Source organism: Phoxinus phoxinus, assembly GCF_949152265.1.
Source record: "Phoxinus phoxinus genome assembly, chromosome: 1".
Classification (NCBI taxonomy): domain Eukaryota; kingdom Metazoa; phylum Chordata; class Actinopteri; order Cypriniformes; family Leuciscidae; genus Phoxinus; species Phoxinus phoxinus.
In genome coordinates, this window is record NC_136876.1 from 52,109,123 (window position 1) to 52,122,688 (window position 13,566).

At 40.0% G+C, this 13,566-nt stretch overlaps 1 protein-coding gene across 4 annotated transcripts in view; it reads left to right on the forward strand.

Annotated features, from left to right (window-relative positions):
• cep112 (centrosomal protein 112) overlaps positions 1 to 13,566 on the forward strand; it is a gene marked incomplete at its 3' end in the record, with an annotated part of 233,392 nt that overhangs the window by 165,079 nt on the left and 54,747 nt on the right. For all 4 annotated transcript variants that reach the window (XM_079622922.1, XM_079622921.1, XM_079622924.1 and 1 more), the window contains one exon: positions 7,384 to 7,446. In XM_079622922.1, the coding sequence (XP_079479048.1) occupies positions 7,384 to 7,446 (63 nt within the window). The remainder of the gene's footprint in view (positions 1 to 7,383; positions 7,447 to 13,566) is intronic.

Here is a 13,566-nt window from a genome sequence, read left to right on the forward strand (position 1 = left end):
TCCTCACTCAGATGCATTAATGGCTGTGTTCCCATGATCCCGGCCGCCGGTCCATTGATCCACCTGCTAACAGAGGTGTGACTGATCCCTGCCCAAAAACTTCCCCTCGGAAGTCATGATGAGGATCAGGCACGGGCTGGGGGTGTCCCCACACCTGCCGGTGTAAAACTGGAGGACGAGGAAGGACGAGCGAGGATTGATCTGCTTGTTCATTAGCATGGTGTCACCTTCACTGACTTGGCTTGTTCACAATAGGGCTGAGCAATGTAGATGGAAAACATGCATTCAGTTTTGATGATATTCAATATTTATGCATTTGATAGATTTTTTTTTATCAAATAAACCATCAAGTAACTGAAAATGCTCAAATTAAAGAGAAAAAACTGACTTCTAGTAAAAAAAAAAAAACGTTTCTTTTTAATCGTATACAATTTTTAATATGTGGCTTGTTTTCCAGCAATATAAAAGTAAAAGCATTGGAAGATTTTTTTCCTGAATTACCGCTTGGTGAATTCTGCTAAAAAATCGTTGCCTTATGTTCTCTGAAAAGCGTTCCGCACATTCAGCGGACACAAACCACACTTTCAATACACCCAAAAACCTATCCAGTAAATAAATGTTTACTGTGTTGAGACAAATCTTGTGCAATGTCCTAAACTGCCGGGATAATCACACACCGCGTAGACGTCCGCTAATGACTCCTCCTATTCGCGCACTAATGACTCCTTTGAACCGATTCCATTTAATGAATGGTTAAAACAACTGATCTATCCAAGACGTCTAAATCGGTGTATAACAAATCGGTAATACTTTACAATGAAGTTCAATTTATTATTATTAACTACATAACAAATTATTGTTGTTTTTAAGTTAAAAGTGAATAGTGTTCTTTATTCTTGCTGGTGCCCTGCCAGGAACCCCACAGCAAACACCCGAACCGAACCGAGGCTCCAAAACCGTGATATGAACCGAAGCGTGGCATTGGTGTATCGCTACACCCTCTACTAACCATGTGTGCAGTGCTCCAACATGTACTGTAGACCTTCCTGACTCTCCACTGTACTCCCAAACAAATGTTACTAAAGAGAAAACACTGGTCAAATGGGTTTAGTAATGTAGTCCGAAGATGATGAAGATAGGCGTCTTTTACAGCGTCTCGCACCATAACGCGGCGCTCAAGTTAAGATCAGATCAACGTTTAAAAAACGCGTCTCGAAACCTTCCGTTTTTTCCCCATCCCAGAGCCCAAGTTCAGTGTGAACTGGTCCAAACACACCATGTAATGATTAACACCAGACACAGAACAGAGGAAGGCTTACATACACGAGGCTAATTAGCAGAATAGGGAACAGGAGTGACACTAATCAGGGACTAACTTCACGTACACACTGTCAGTCCAAATCCGATTATTTGTGTACAATTATTGACAGTGAGTCCACATTGTGTGTTTCAACTGTGTGTCTCTTCAGTTTGGTTGGTTGGTTTCCATTGGTTTCTAAGGCATTGTGTTGGTAGTATACGCCAAAAACAGCAACCACAGCAACATGGAGGGGTTTGCAGTAGAGATGTTGTCTTATTTACAACTTTGGCCACACTGGACTACTGCGTTTTCTGAGGCGTAGGCTTTATTCTGTGGCGTTATATGGTCATTTTCTGCTTGTCCGTCACTTTGCAACAAGACTTTTCCTTTCCGTGGCGTGAGAAAGTCATAAGCGTGATCCGATTAGAGCGGTCAGACTGAAGCGGATTTCCACAAATGTGATTTGAATAGGATTTCAAACCACACATGAATGTAGACAGGTTATGCACAAACATCGGATTTGGACTGGCGGTCTGAACTAAGACTAGGAACTATCATGACTGTCATTTAGTGGTTTATTTTAAAAAGCAAAGTATTGAAAATCTAAAAAAGCTCTGTAAACACTTGCATTTTTACAACACTATGAGTGTGTCCCGTCGGGTAAGTTTATCCTATTTGGTTGAAAGCTCACTTTCCTGGCCAAATACAGACAATACGTCATGTAAGTACACAAGTGGTCAAGTGCAGAACTCACAAGAGTGTGTATAGTGAGGTTAACAACGCTCGGGTCGACCTTTGAAGACTTCCAAGTCTCTGAAGGATGAAGTCTCTGAATTGGGACACAGCTTATGTTCCCTTAAAGGGATAGATCACTTAAAAATGATAATTCTGTCATAATTTACTCTCCCTCAAGTTGTTTCAAACCTGTATGAGTTTCTGTCTTCTGCTGAACTAATAAGAAGATATTTTGAAGTATGTCGGTAACCAGGTAGTTGATGGACCCCATTGACTTCCATATGTGACCCTGGACCACAAAACCAGTCACATGGGTTATAAAAAGCTGAATAAATCATCTTCTCATTGATGTGTGGTTTGTTAGGATAGGACAATATTTGGTCGAGACACAACTATTGTAAATCTGGAATCTGAGGGAGCAAAAAAATCTAAACATTGAGAAAATCTGCTTTAAAGTTGTGCATTTATGTTCACGATTGTGCTGCATTCACTCACAAAAATACATGTTTTATATATTTACGGTAGGACATATACTAAATAATCTTCATGGAACATGATCTTAATATCCTCATGATTTTTGGCACAAAAATCAATCATTTTGACCCATATTAGGGGGAAAAAATACTATGGAAGTCAATGGGATCCATCAAATGATGACAGAATTATTCATTTAATGTAAATTCTGAAGCGCCAAACATAAATCGCACATCAATACACATAATAACACATGATGGATGTTTTTTTTAAATATAATATTTTTTTCTTCATAATAGTAATTTGTCTTACAATGCAAGTTTTTCCAACTGACACATTTGTTTATAAAGCTGCTTCTCAGTTATGTGTGAGAAGATTTCAGAGATCTAATAATTATTAGAGGACATAAGTCACATAACCTCAGACTGAACCATGTGGAAATGTGGCTGAACTTGGTGAACTTGAGGTGAGCTGCTGACGTGACTGTACTTGTCTAGCTTGATTATGACTTGCATATTTGTGTCGTACTCCCACCTCTGCTTTTATCATATTTTATTGCCCTTATTGGAGTTTAACAACCCTTGGTCTTTGTATACTTTCATTGAATGAAAGATAACTCGTACCGATTTAAGGGTGAGTGAATGACTGAATTGTTATTTTTGGGGTGAACAATTCCTTTAAATGTGTGTACACTCAGTTTGTTTCCCCAACACCAGGAACCAATAAACCCAAGGCAGTTCGGATGCATGAGAACACACATTGCTTTAAAAATAAAATAAAAAAAGTCTTCCTCTCCAAGCTACACAATCCAATGGAGCAAGCCTTGAAATCGTCCTCTAAACACACACACACACACACACACACACACACACACACACACACACGCGCACACACACACACACACACACACACACGCGCACACACACACACACACACACACACACACACACAGTGGATGTGTAGAAATGCCTGCCAGCCTTGTACTTAATACACAATCAAAACTAATTGTTTCTATTTTGAAAATAATAATAATTGCATCTCATCTCCTCTCGGTGTGTGTGTGTGTGTGTTTTTGTGTGTGTGTGTGTGCGCTGCTGTTTTAATGTGTCTGATTGGACGGGTGAGTGTTGTGATTGCTCGGCTCCAGGATTAGATCGCTAATGAAGTTTGGCTTAGCATCGCATGCGTTGTGCTGTTCAGATACAGTGCTGTTCAAACGCCGCGCTCCCTCTTCAAAGGCCATTGTGCCGTGATTAAAACACCTGATAGCAGCTCAAAGCGCCCGGAGCTGGAAGATGCCTTTGGCAAGGTGCAGATATCTGCAAGAAAACGCACCCGAATGCTTCACTTTCCTGCTTTCTCACTCTAGCTGGTTGTGTTTTTCTATACTTGTGTGAGTATAGATCAATGAAGCTTCCTCTTCTTATCGAATTGTCTGATCTTAGTTCATTCAAAAATGAAATGTTGCTCCAAACCTGCATGACTCGCTTTCATTGAACACCAAATGAGAGATTCAGAAGAAGAATGATGCTGTGCTCTTCCATAATATAATAACATACAGTGACAGTCAAGCTCCAAAGAAACAGAGGTAAATAAAAGCGCCGTCATATGTGACCCTGGAGCACAAACCCAGTCTGGAGCCGCACGGGTATATCTGTGGCAATAGCAACTATACACTGTATGGGTCAAAATTATCCATTTTTCTTTTATGCCAAAAATCATGAGGATATTAAGATCATGTTCCATGAAGATATTTAGTAAATGTCCTACCGTAAATATATAAAACATGTATTTTTGTGAGTGAATGCAGCACAATCGTGATCATAAATGCACAACTTTAAAGGAGATTTTCTCAATGTTTACATTTTTTTGCTCCCTCAGATTCCAGATTTACAATAGTTGTGTCTCGACCAAAAAAGCGAGTGCAAGACCAGCATTTGTGGTTAAAAGTGTATAAATGTTTATTTCTATATAAAATGGCGGATGGTTTGTCTAGATGAGACTCTTATTCCTCGGCTGGATCGTGAGAGACTTTGAAGCTGAAACTCACATCTGGACCTTCCTGAACCATCACTGAGCTTACTTAAGCTGGACTGTGACGCCAGTTTTTTCTGGAAACAAACTTAGTTGCATTATTTTCCTGTTATCTCTGTAAAGCTGCTTTGAAACACTCTGTGTAGTGAAAAGCGCTGTATAAATAAAGCTGACTTGACTTCAAGCCATTGAAGTCACTATATGGAGAACAATCCTGGAATGTTTTCCCTAAAAGCCTTAATTTATTTCCGACTGAAGAAAGAAAGACATGAACATCTTGGATGACGTGGGATTATCAGGAAATGTATTTCTGAAGTGAACTATTTAAAGGAATGTAAGGTCTCTATGGCAACACAAGCAGCGTGCGCTTTTTATAGATGCGGGGTTTCTCTCGTCAGTCTGACGGGCTCCAGGGGACATCGAGTGACTGACACGAGGAGAGAGGGAGGATCTGCCTGTAGGTTTAATGTAGATGTGTGTGTGTGTGTGTGTGTGTGTGTTTTAGCTGTAGATCATAGCATCAACCTCAACAACCGACTCCTCAGATTCTATCTGATGTTTCTCCACACCAGAGCTTTTGGTGCAAGACTCTTTGACGTGAGTTTGCTGGATTGGTTTGGAAGGTGTCTTGTGAAATGCACAACATGGCGATTAAAAAGTACTTCTGTATTCTGGTGAAATCGGTTTTTGCAAGCCACACATAAACATTAACATTTTTCTTAGCATGAAATGTCCTTATCGTCTACATGGAATGCAATAGTGTGATCGGTCACGTGACATCTATGGATCAGTTGATTGGCTCATAGAAAGATTGCAGCATTTTGATCCCACGTTTGAACAGTTCCCGTTGAGATGAACGAGAATGCTCATGCTAGCTCTACAAGTAGATATGATGAGGGAAAATATACCCCCCCAACATATTTATACATCAGCCAATGTGTTATTGAGGGAAATAAATAGACTGAATAAAACACAATTACATAACCGCAGTGAATAACTGATTTAGTTTGTATACGCTTGCCTCACAAAGCGTCTATATTCAGATTCCAGAAGAATCATGTGACATCTGTAATATAAATGCTGAGGTGTTTGGTCCGTCTATGATCTGATATTCGCTACTTAAGGAAGATGAACGTAACTTTTAATAAGCGGGGGAAATTCCTGACTTTAAACAAATAACCAAATGTTTGCGTTGTAAGAACGTACAGGGAGACTTCAGATATAAAAAACACTGACTCGTTAAGTAACATTTTCTCATTATAATTAATCAGACGATTTCCTAATAATCAAGAGAATATACCTAGGAAATACCAAATATTTACTTTGTATGACGACATGAGCAATCCAGTCGTTTATATAGATCAGTGGTGTGTGTTATTAAAAATCAAACAAGCCCAGCCCAGGTGAGGGAAAAGTACAAAAGTACCATAACGGATTACTTTCCATAAAAAGTAACTCATTTAGTTATTTTTTTATGGAGTAACTCAATATTGAAATGCATTACTTTTAAAAGTAACTTTCCCCAACACTTGACCAAGTCTTTTTATTTCACTTCTTTTTCTTCACTTCATTAAAGGAACACTCAACTTTTTTTGGAAATAGTTAAACGGTTGAGTTTAAGACCGACAGAAAATGAAAAGTTGTGATTTTCTAGGCCAATATGAGGAACTATTCTCTCATTCTTGCGTAATAATCAAGGAACTGCTGTCGTACCAGCAGCGCAATGATCCGTCGGTCTTAGTACACGATGTAACTACAGAAGAGTCCAGTTTTAAATAGGAAAAATATCGAAACTCTTTGGTCATTTTTTTGAGAGAGATGCTAACGGTCTAATCAGATTCAATGATCTATGCTATGCTAAAAGTGCCAGACCCGGAGATCGGCTGAATGGATTAGAAAACGGTAAAACTGTGTAACTCTAGGGGAGTTAGAAAATGAGCCTATTTCCAAAAAAAGTGTGTGTTCCTTTAACAAATAGAAACTAAAAAACTTCAACTTAATGCAGTCACAGATCAATGTTACAGAGACACATAATTAGGTCAAATTAATCTTGCAAATCAAGTCAAATCACCTTCATTTATACAGCGCTTTTACCAATATAGACTGTTTAAAGGCAGCTTTACAGTGATAATAGGAGATTACATTAACATAAATTGTTTAGGCTTTACAGCAGCTCTAGAATAAAGTTATTGTCCAGATAAAGTTAGTTTTGATTGATTTAAAACTAACAAATGTTGATATTCCGATGAAAATACAAAATTAAGAACAGCACAGCTTTCCATGTTGAGATAAGATTTAGTGTAAAGTAAATAATAAGGCCTCACCCTATCTTAGACGTGATTGGCTGAGACTAACTGTTTAAGAGTCCCATCTTTACAATGCTGAGGAAACTGCTCAGAACAGCAACCAGCTGCAACTCTACCTTGTTTCTGTCAATCTCTTACTAATATCAGATCTGTGAGCAAGCCACAAAAGCGCATCTGTCTTTTCACAAAAAATAACCCTCGTATACTCATTTATCTCTTTGTCTCTTTTCATGTTCTTGCTCATAAAAGCTTACAGCGGGGTTTTTTTCATGTCATATTCTTGTTTTGCAGATAACGTTGTGAGATTGTTTTCTCTCTTCCTGTTAAGTGGTGATAAGTTGGCTTCTGATGAAAGGCCCGTGTGCTGTTGTGCTGTCAGGCCTGGCCCTGAGCCCAGAGCTCCAGCCACACACACACACACACACACACACACACACACACACACGCATGCCAGCCGCAGAGGTCACTGCAAAGCGTCTCGCTGGTGTCATGTGTCTCTAACACACTCCTCTCCTGTGTTCTCTTTCATTACAGACCAACGGCAAGCTGAAGCATCTCGAGAAGGAGAATAATCAGAAGCTGGCCAAGTCTGCACAGGTAAACACACCATTGTTTGAACACGGCATACAAATGTTCTGAGGCAAGTGCAACAAAAGGAGAAATAGAGGGTCCTGTTATTATTTCCTGGTGGATGGATGGATGAGTGGATGGGTGGATGGATGGATGGATGGATGGATGGATGGATGGTTGGGTGGGTGGATGGATGGATGGATGAGTGGATGGGTTGGTGGATGGATGGATGAGTGGATGGATGGATAGATAGATGAGTAATTGGATTGGTGGATGGATGGATGGATGGATGGATGGATGAATTAATGGATGGATGGATGGATGGATGGTTGGGTGGATGGATGGATGGGTTGGTGGATGGATGAGTGGATGGATGGATGGATAGATGGATGATTAAGTGGATTGGTGAATGGATGGATGGATGGATGGGTAAGTGGATTGGTGGATTGGTGGATGGATGGATGGATGGATGGTTGGGTGGATGGATGGATGGATGGATGAGTGGATGGGTTGGTGGATGGATGGATGAGTGGATGGATGGATAGATGGATGAGTAAGTGGATTGGTGGATGGATGGATGGATGGATGAGTGGATGGGTTGGTGGATGGATGGATAGATGGATGAGTAAGTGGATTGGTGGATGGATGGATGGATGGGTGAGTGGATTGGTGGATGGATGGATGGACGGGTGGATGGATGGATTGGTGGATGGATGGATGGGTGGATTGTTGGATGGATGGATTGGATGATGGACGGATGGATGGATGGACGGACGGATGGATGGATGGATTGGATGATGGATGGATGGATGGATGGATGGATGGACGGATGGATGGATTGGTGGATGGATGGATGGGTGGATTGGTGGATTGTTGGATGGATGGATTGGATGATGGACGGATGGATGGATGGACGGATGGATGGATTGGTGGATGGATGGATGGATGGATTGGTGGATGGATGGGTGGATTGGTGGATGGATGGACGGACGGGTGGATGGATTGGATGATGGATGAGTGGATTGGTGGATGGATGGATGGATGGATGGATGGGTGGATGGATGGATGGATGGATGGATGGATGGATGGATGGATGGATGGATGGATGGGTGGGTGGGTGGATGGATGAGTGGATTGGTGGATAGATGGATGGACGGATGGTTGGATTGGTGGATGGATGGATGGATGGATGGATGGGTGGATTGTTGGATGGATGGATTGGATGATGGACGGATGGATGGACGGATGGATGGATGAATGGATTGGTGGATGGATGGATGGATGGATGGATGGGTGGATTGGATGATGGATGGATGGACGGATGGATGGATGGATTGGATGAAGGACGGATGGATGGATGGATGGATGGATTGGTGGATGGATTGATGGACGGATGGGTGGATGGATGGATGGATGGATGGATTGGTGGACGGATGGGTGGATGATGGATGAGTGGATTGGTGGATGGGTGGATTGGTGGATGGTTGGATGGAAGGATTGGATGATGGATGGATGGATGGATGGTATTTATTTATTTTTTTGTATTTTATTAGAAAATGTTTAAATAAAACATTGAAAGAACAATGCCAGAAGTTGTTGTAGGTTAACCAAAATGATTAATCAGAAAATGATCAGATTAATCGGTTAGAAGCTGATCTAAATATTGATTTTGAAGATGTTGAGAATGATAGTTTGGAGAATATGGTTGAGATGGTGAATATAAATGTACTGGAGATCTGATGATGATGTGAAAAAGCATCCGCTCAAACTGAACCCTTCCAAGCTCCAATAGATAACGAAATATGCTTTATTTTATATGTTTATAATTGTAATTAAAATATCAAGAGAGTTTTATACTATTTACTATTAATTTTTTTTACTTAAACATTTATAGCTGTCATTTTACAATTGTATTAAACTGAGACTGCCACTAATACTTCATCAGAAAGAGTCAAATCAAAGAATCCAACGTGTGTGTGTGTGTGTGTGTGCGTGTGTGTGTGTGTGTGTGTGTGTGTGTGTGTGTGTGTGTGTGTGTGTGTGTGTGTGTGTGTGTGTGTGTGTGTGTGTGTGTCCGAGCGCTTATCTCTCCTCTCATGTGTGTTACTGAGGCCATGTGTTAAACATTAGATGTAATCTGCTCATACTCTGCGCCATTACACTGGCTTCAGGTTCAGAAGAATAACCCTCATTCTCCTCACACACTGTAGATGTTGTACAAGCGAACGCAGCGTTCAGTGTGAGCCTCTCATTACCTCAGTCCCAGCTCAAACACTCACTTCTCTCCACAACACAGAGCGCTGAATGTCAGGGTGACAAGCAGATGTTGTGTGAAAACACAGGCCTATTAAATTACACAATGCTTCCACATCAAAAGAACACACTTTGAGTGTGTGAGAAAAAGAGTTCACAGGCGTTTCTAAATAACCTCTGAGAGGACCACTGATGATTAATTCCTTTTTTCCGAGGCACAAAATTGGCATTCGCTGGATAAACAGAGCTTTTGCTCTCTCTTGTTTCCCACTCGCATTTGATGGGAACACGTCTTTGTTTAATTCACATTAAATGCGCCTCCTCCACACCAAACAACTTCTTCCTCTTGTTCGCTCTCTTGTTAGGAATCTTATGAAAGCTTGTTTCTGCCACAGAATGAAAAATAAAAAAGGTAATTGCGACTTTTTATCTCACAATTCAGACTTTTTTTCTTACATCTCAATATAAAGTCGCAATTGCGAGTTCTAAAGTCATAATTGCGTGATTTAAAGTCATAATTGCGTGTTATAAAGTCATAATTGCATGATATAAAGTCGCAATTACAAGTCATAGTAATAATTGCGAGTTATAAAGTCATAATTGTATGACAAAGTTGCAATTGCGAGTTATAGTCATAATTGCGTGATGTAAAGTCGCAATTGCGAGTTATATTCATAATTGTATGACAAAGTTGCAATTGCGAGTTATAGTCATAATTGCGAGTTATAGTCATAATTGTATGACATAAAGTTGCAATTGCGAGTTATAAAGTCATAATTGTGTGATATAAAGTCGCAATTGCGAGTTATAAAGTCATAATTGCGTGATATAAAATCATAATTGCGAGTTAGTCATAATTGCGAGTTATAGTCATAATTACATGATATAAAGTCATTATTCCGAGTTATAGTCATAATTGCGTGATATAATGCCATAATTGCATGATATAAAGTCACAATTGTGTTATAAAGTCATAATTGTGATATAAAGTCATAATTGTGTTATAAAGTCATAATTGTGATATAAAGTCATAATTGTGATATAAAGTCATAATTGCATGATATAAAGTCATAATTGTGATATAAAGTCATAATTGTGTTATAAAGTCATAATTGTGATATAAAGTCATAATTGTGATATAAAGTCATAATTGTGTTATAAAGTCATAATTGTGTTATAAAGTCATAATTGTGATATAAAGTCATAATTGTGATATAAAGTCATAATTGTATTGTGATATAAAGTCATAATTGTGATATAAAGTCATAATTGTGATATAAAGTCATAATTGTGATATAAAGTCATAATTGTGATATAAAGTCAGAATTGTATTGTGATATAAAGTCATAATTGTGATATAAAGTCATAATTGTGATATAAAGTCATAATTGTGATATAAAGTCAGAATTGCGTGATATAAAGTCAGAATTGTGAGATTTTTACTCGCAATTGTGTGATAAAAAGTCGCAGTTATTTAAAAAATGTGTTATTATGTGGCAGAAACGAGCCTCCATAGAATCGTTTGCCCAAATGGACAAAAACAGAAACAGGGATCTTGGATTCATTTAGTTTTATTATCTGGTTATTAGCAGGGATCATTTAAAAATGTTTAACAGTGTTGCATGTATATCACTGATGGCATGTTTATGTGTAATGCAGATGGTGAGGGTTTCCAATTTTTGATAATATGCCATGCATCTAAAACTACATTTTATTTGTGACCATTTTTATACTATTTTAGTTCGTTCTGTACTCATGAAAATGCCATTTTTAAGCCCACTATATTCAATATTTTTAAAAAAGAGCAAACCTCTCCTTTGTGTTCCACGGTAGAAGGAAACAAAAAAGAATAGCATGTGTTTGGAATGAAATAATGACAGATTTTCAGTTCTATTCCCTTGCGACTATTCGGCCTTGCAAGAATACAGTTGCTGTGGCGTCCCACAATGCATTGCAAGGTTGTATAGACAAGTGTCCTTTGAACTTCTGAGGCTCGTGGCATCAACAGGCCTCTCTCAGATGTGCCCAAAGCTGTGGAATTGCATGTGATTAAATCCATAGCGCGCCATACATGCTCGCGAATGTGGGGCGCTCAACCGGATGTGCGACCCATGAGCAGCGTGAATGCCGAACGCTTGTTTGTTTATGTTTGTTTATGTTCTTAAGTACATGTTTACATTGATGCGCACTTTTAAACTTTAAAACATTTTGTCAACCCGGAGCCATGAATTGCATCTACTTGATCGTTCTGATCACACTTCTTAATCGTTTTACCTGGGGAAGCGATGACGACGGCGGGGCTGGTCACAGGATTATTTACTCCCGTGAGCTATTGCTCGAACTCCGTCCATTTGCACCCGCTACTAGGGACAACAGCCCTTATCTGGCTTGCAGCAAGGACAGTGTGGGAACAGAGGATATCGACAAAGCTCCCAAAAATCATCGAAGGAAGAGAGGTAGGAGAGGGGGTGTCCAACGCCGACTAAGGAGATGCGGGTTGGCCGATAGAAGCCGGCTCCCTCCGCTCCCCTCCATTCTTCTCTCTAACGTACAATCCATCCGTAACAAAGTCGATGAACTAGAGGCTCATGCTAAGTTTAAGCGCGACTTTAGAGACACATGCATGCTGGCTTTCACGGAGACGTGGTTGGGAGAGGCTGACAGGGATGAGGATCTGCGCATTAGTGGCTTCGGGTGCCCGGTGCGCATGGATCGGTCACCTGTAACAACAAACAAATCCACTGGGGGAGGAGTCTGCTTCTACATCAATGAGAGGTACTGTAACACCGTTACTGTTCGAGAGGAAATCTGTACTCCTGACCTCGAGCTACTATCTATCTCTCTTCGCCCCTTCTATCTTCCAAGGGAGTTTCCACAGCTATTCTTCACCTTGGTGTATATACACCCGCGTGCAAACGCCTCCTCAGCTGCTCACGTAATCTCAGAAGTGACTAACAGACTCGATGCTATATCACCCGATGCTCCAAAGTTTATTATGGGAGATTTTAACCATTGCCAGATTCACAAGACATTAAAAACTTACGAGCAGTATATCACCTGCGCAACAACTAAAAACAACACCACTCTTGACTTGTGCCTAGGCTCAGTACCCGGCGCTTTTAAATCCATGCCCAAACCTGCTTTTGGTGCATCGTACCATAACAGTGTTCTCCTGATACCTACTTATAGTCCCATCTGCAAGCGACAGGAGAAGTCTGTAAAAACAGTGAAATGCTGGACAGATAATAGCATTGCCAGCTTACAGGCATGTTTTGAATGTACAGACTGGGACGTGTTTTACAGCTCCTGCAATGATTTAAATGTACTAACACAAACTGTGACATCTTATATATCTTTCTGTGTCGATAGTCATATCCCATGTAAAAATATAACAATATTCCCTAACAACAAACCATGGGTTACTAAAGAATTAAAGAGCGTTCTAAATAAAAAGAAACGTATTTTTTATACAGGGAGTAGCCAGGAAAAGAAAGAAATTAATAGAGAAGTAAGGAACGGGATAAGAAAAGCAAAAAGGGCGTATAAAGATAAGATAGAGCACAAGTATAGTAGTGGAGATCTTCGGGCAGCTTGGAGGGGAATTAAAGAAATGTCCTCAGTCACCCAGGGAAATGGAGACAGTAGGAAACCTATAACAATTATGGGGACAAATGACGCTAATCTCCCGAACGTTTTTAATACTTTCTATTCTCGCTTTGAAAAAAATGACCCTTCTAGAAACATTACTTGTATAGGAGAAACAATATTGTCTCAAAATGAGGTCACAATCAGTCAAGAATGCGTTAGGGACCATCTGAAGAGAGTAAATATAAGGAAGGCACCTGGTCCCGATTTGCTTTGCGGGCGGACACTGCGCTATTGTGCTGATCAGCT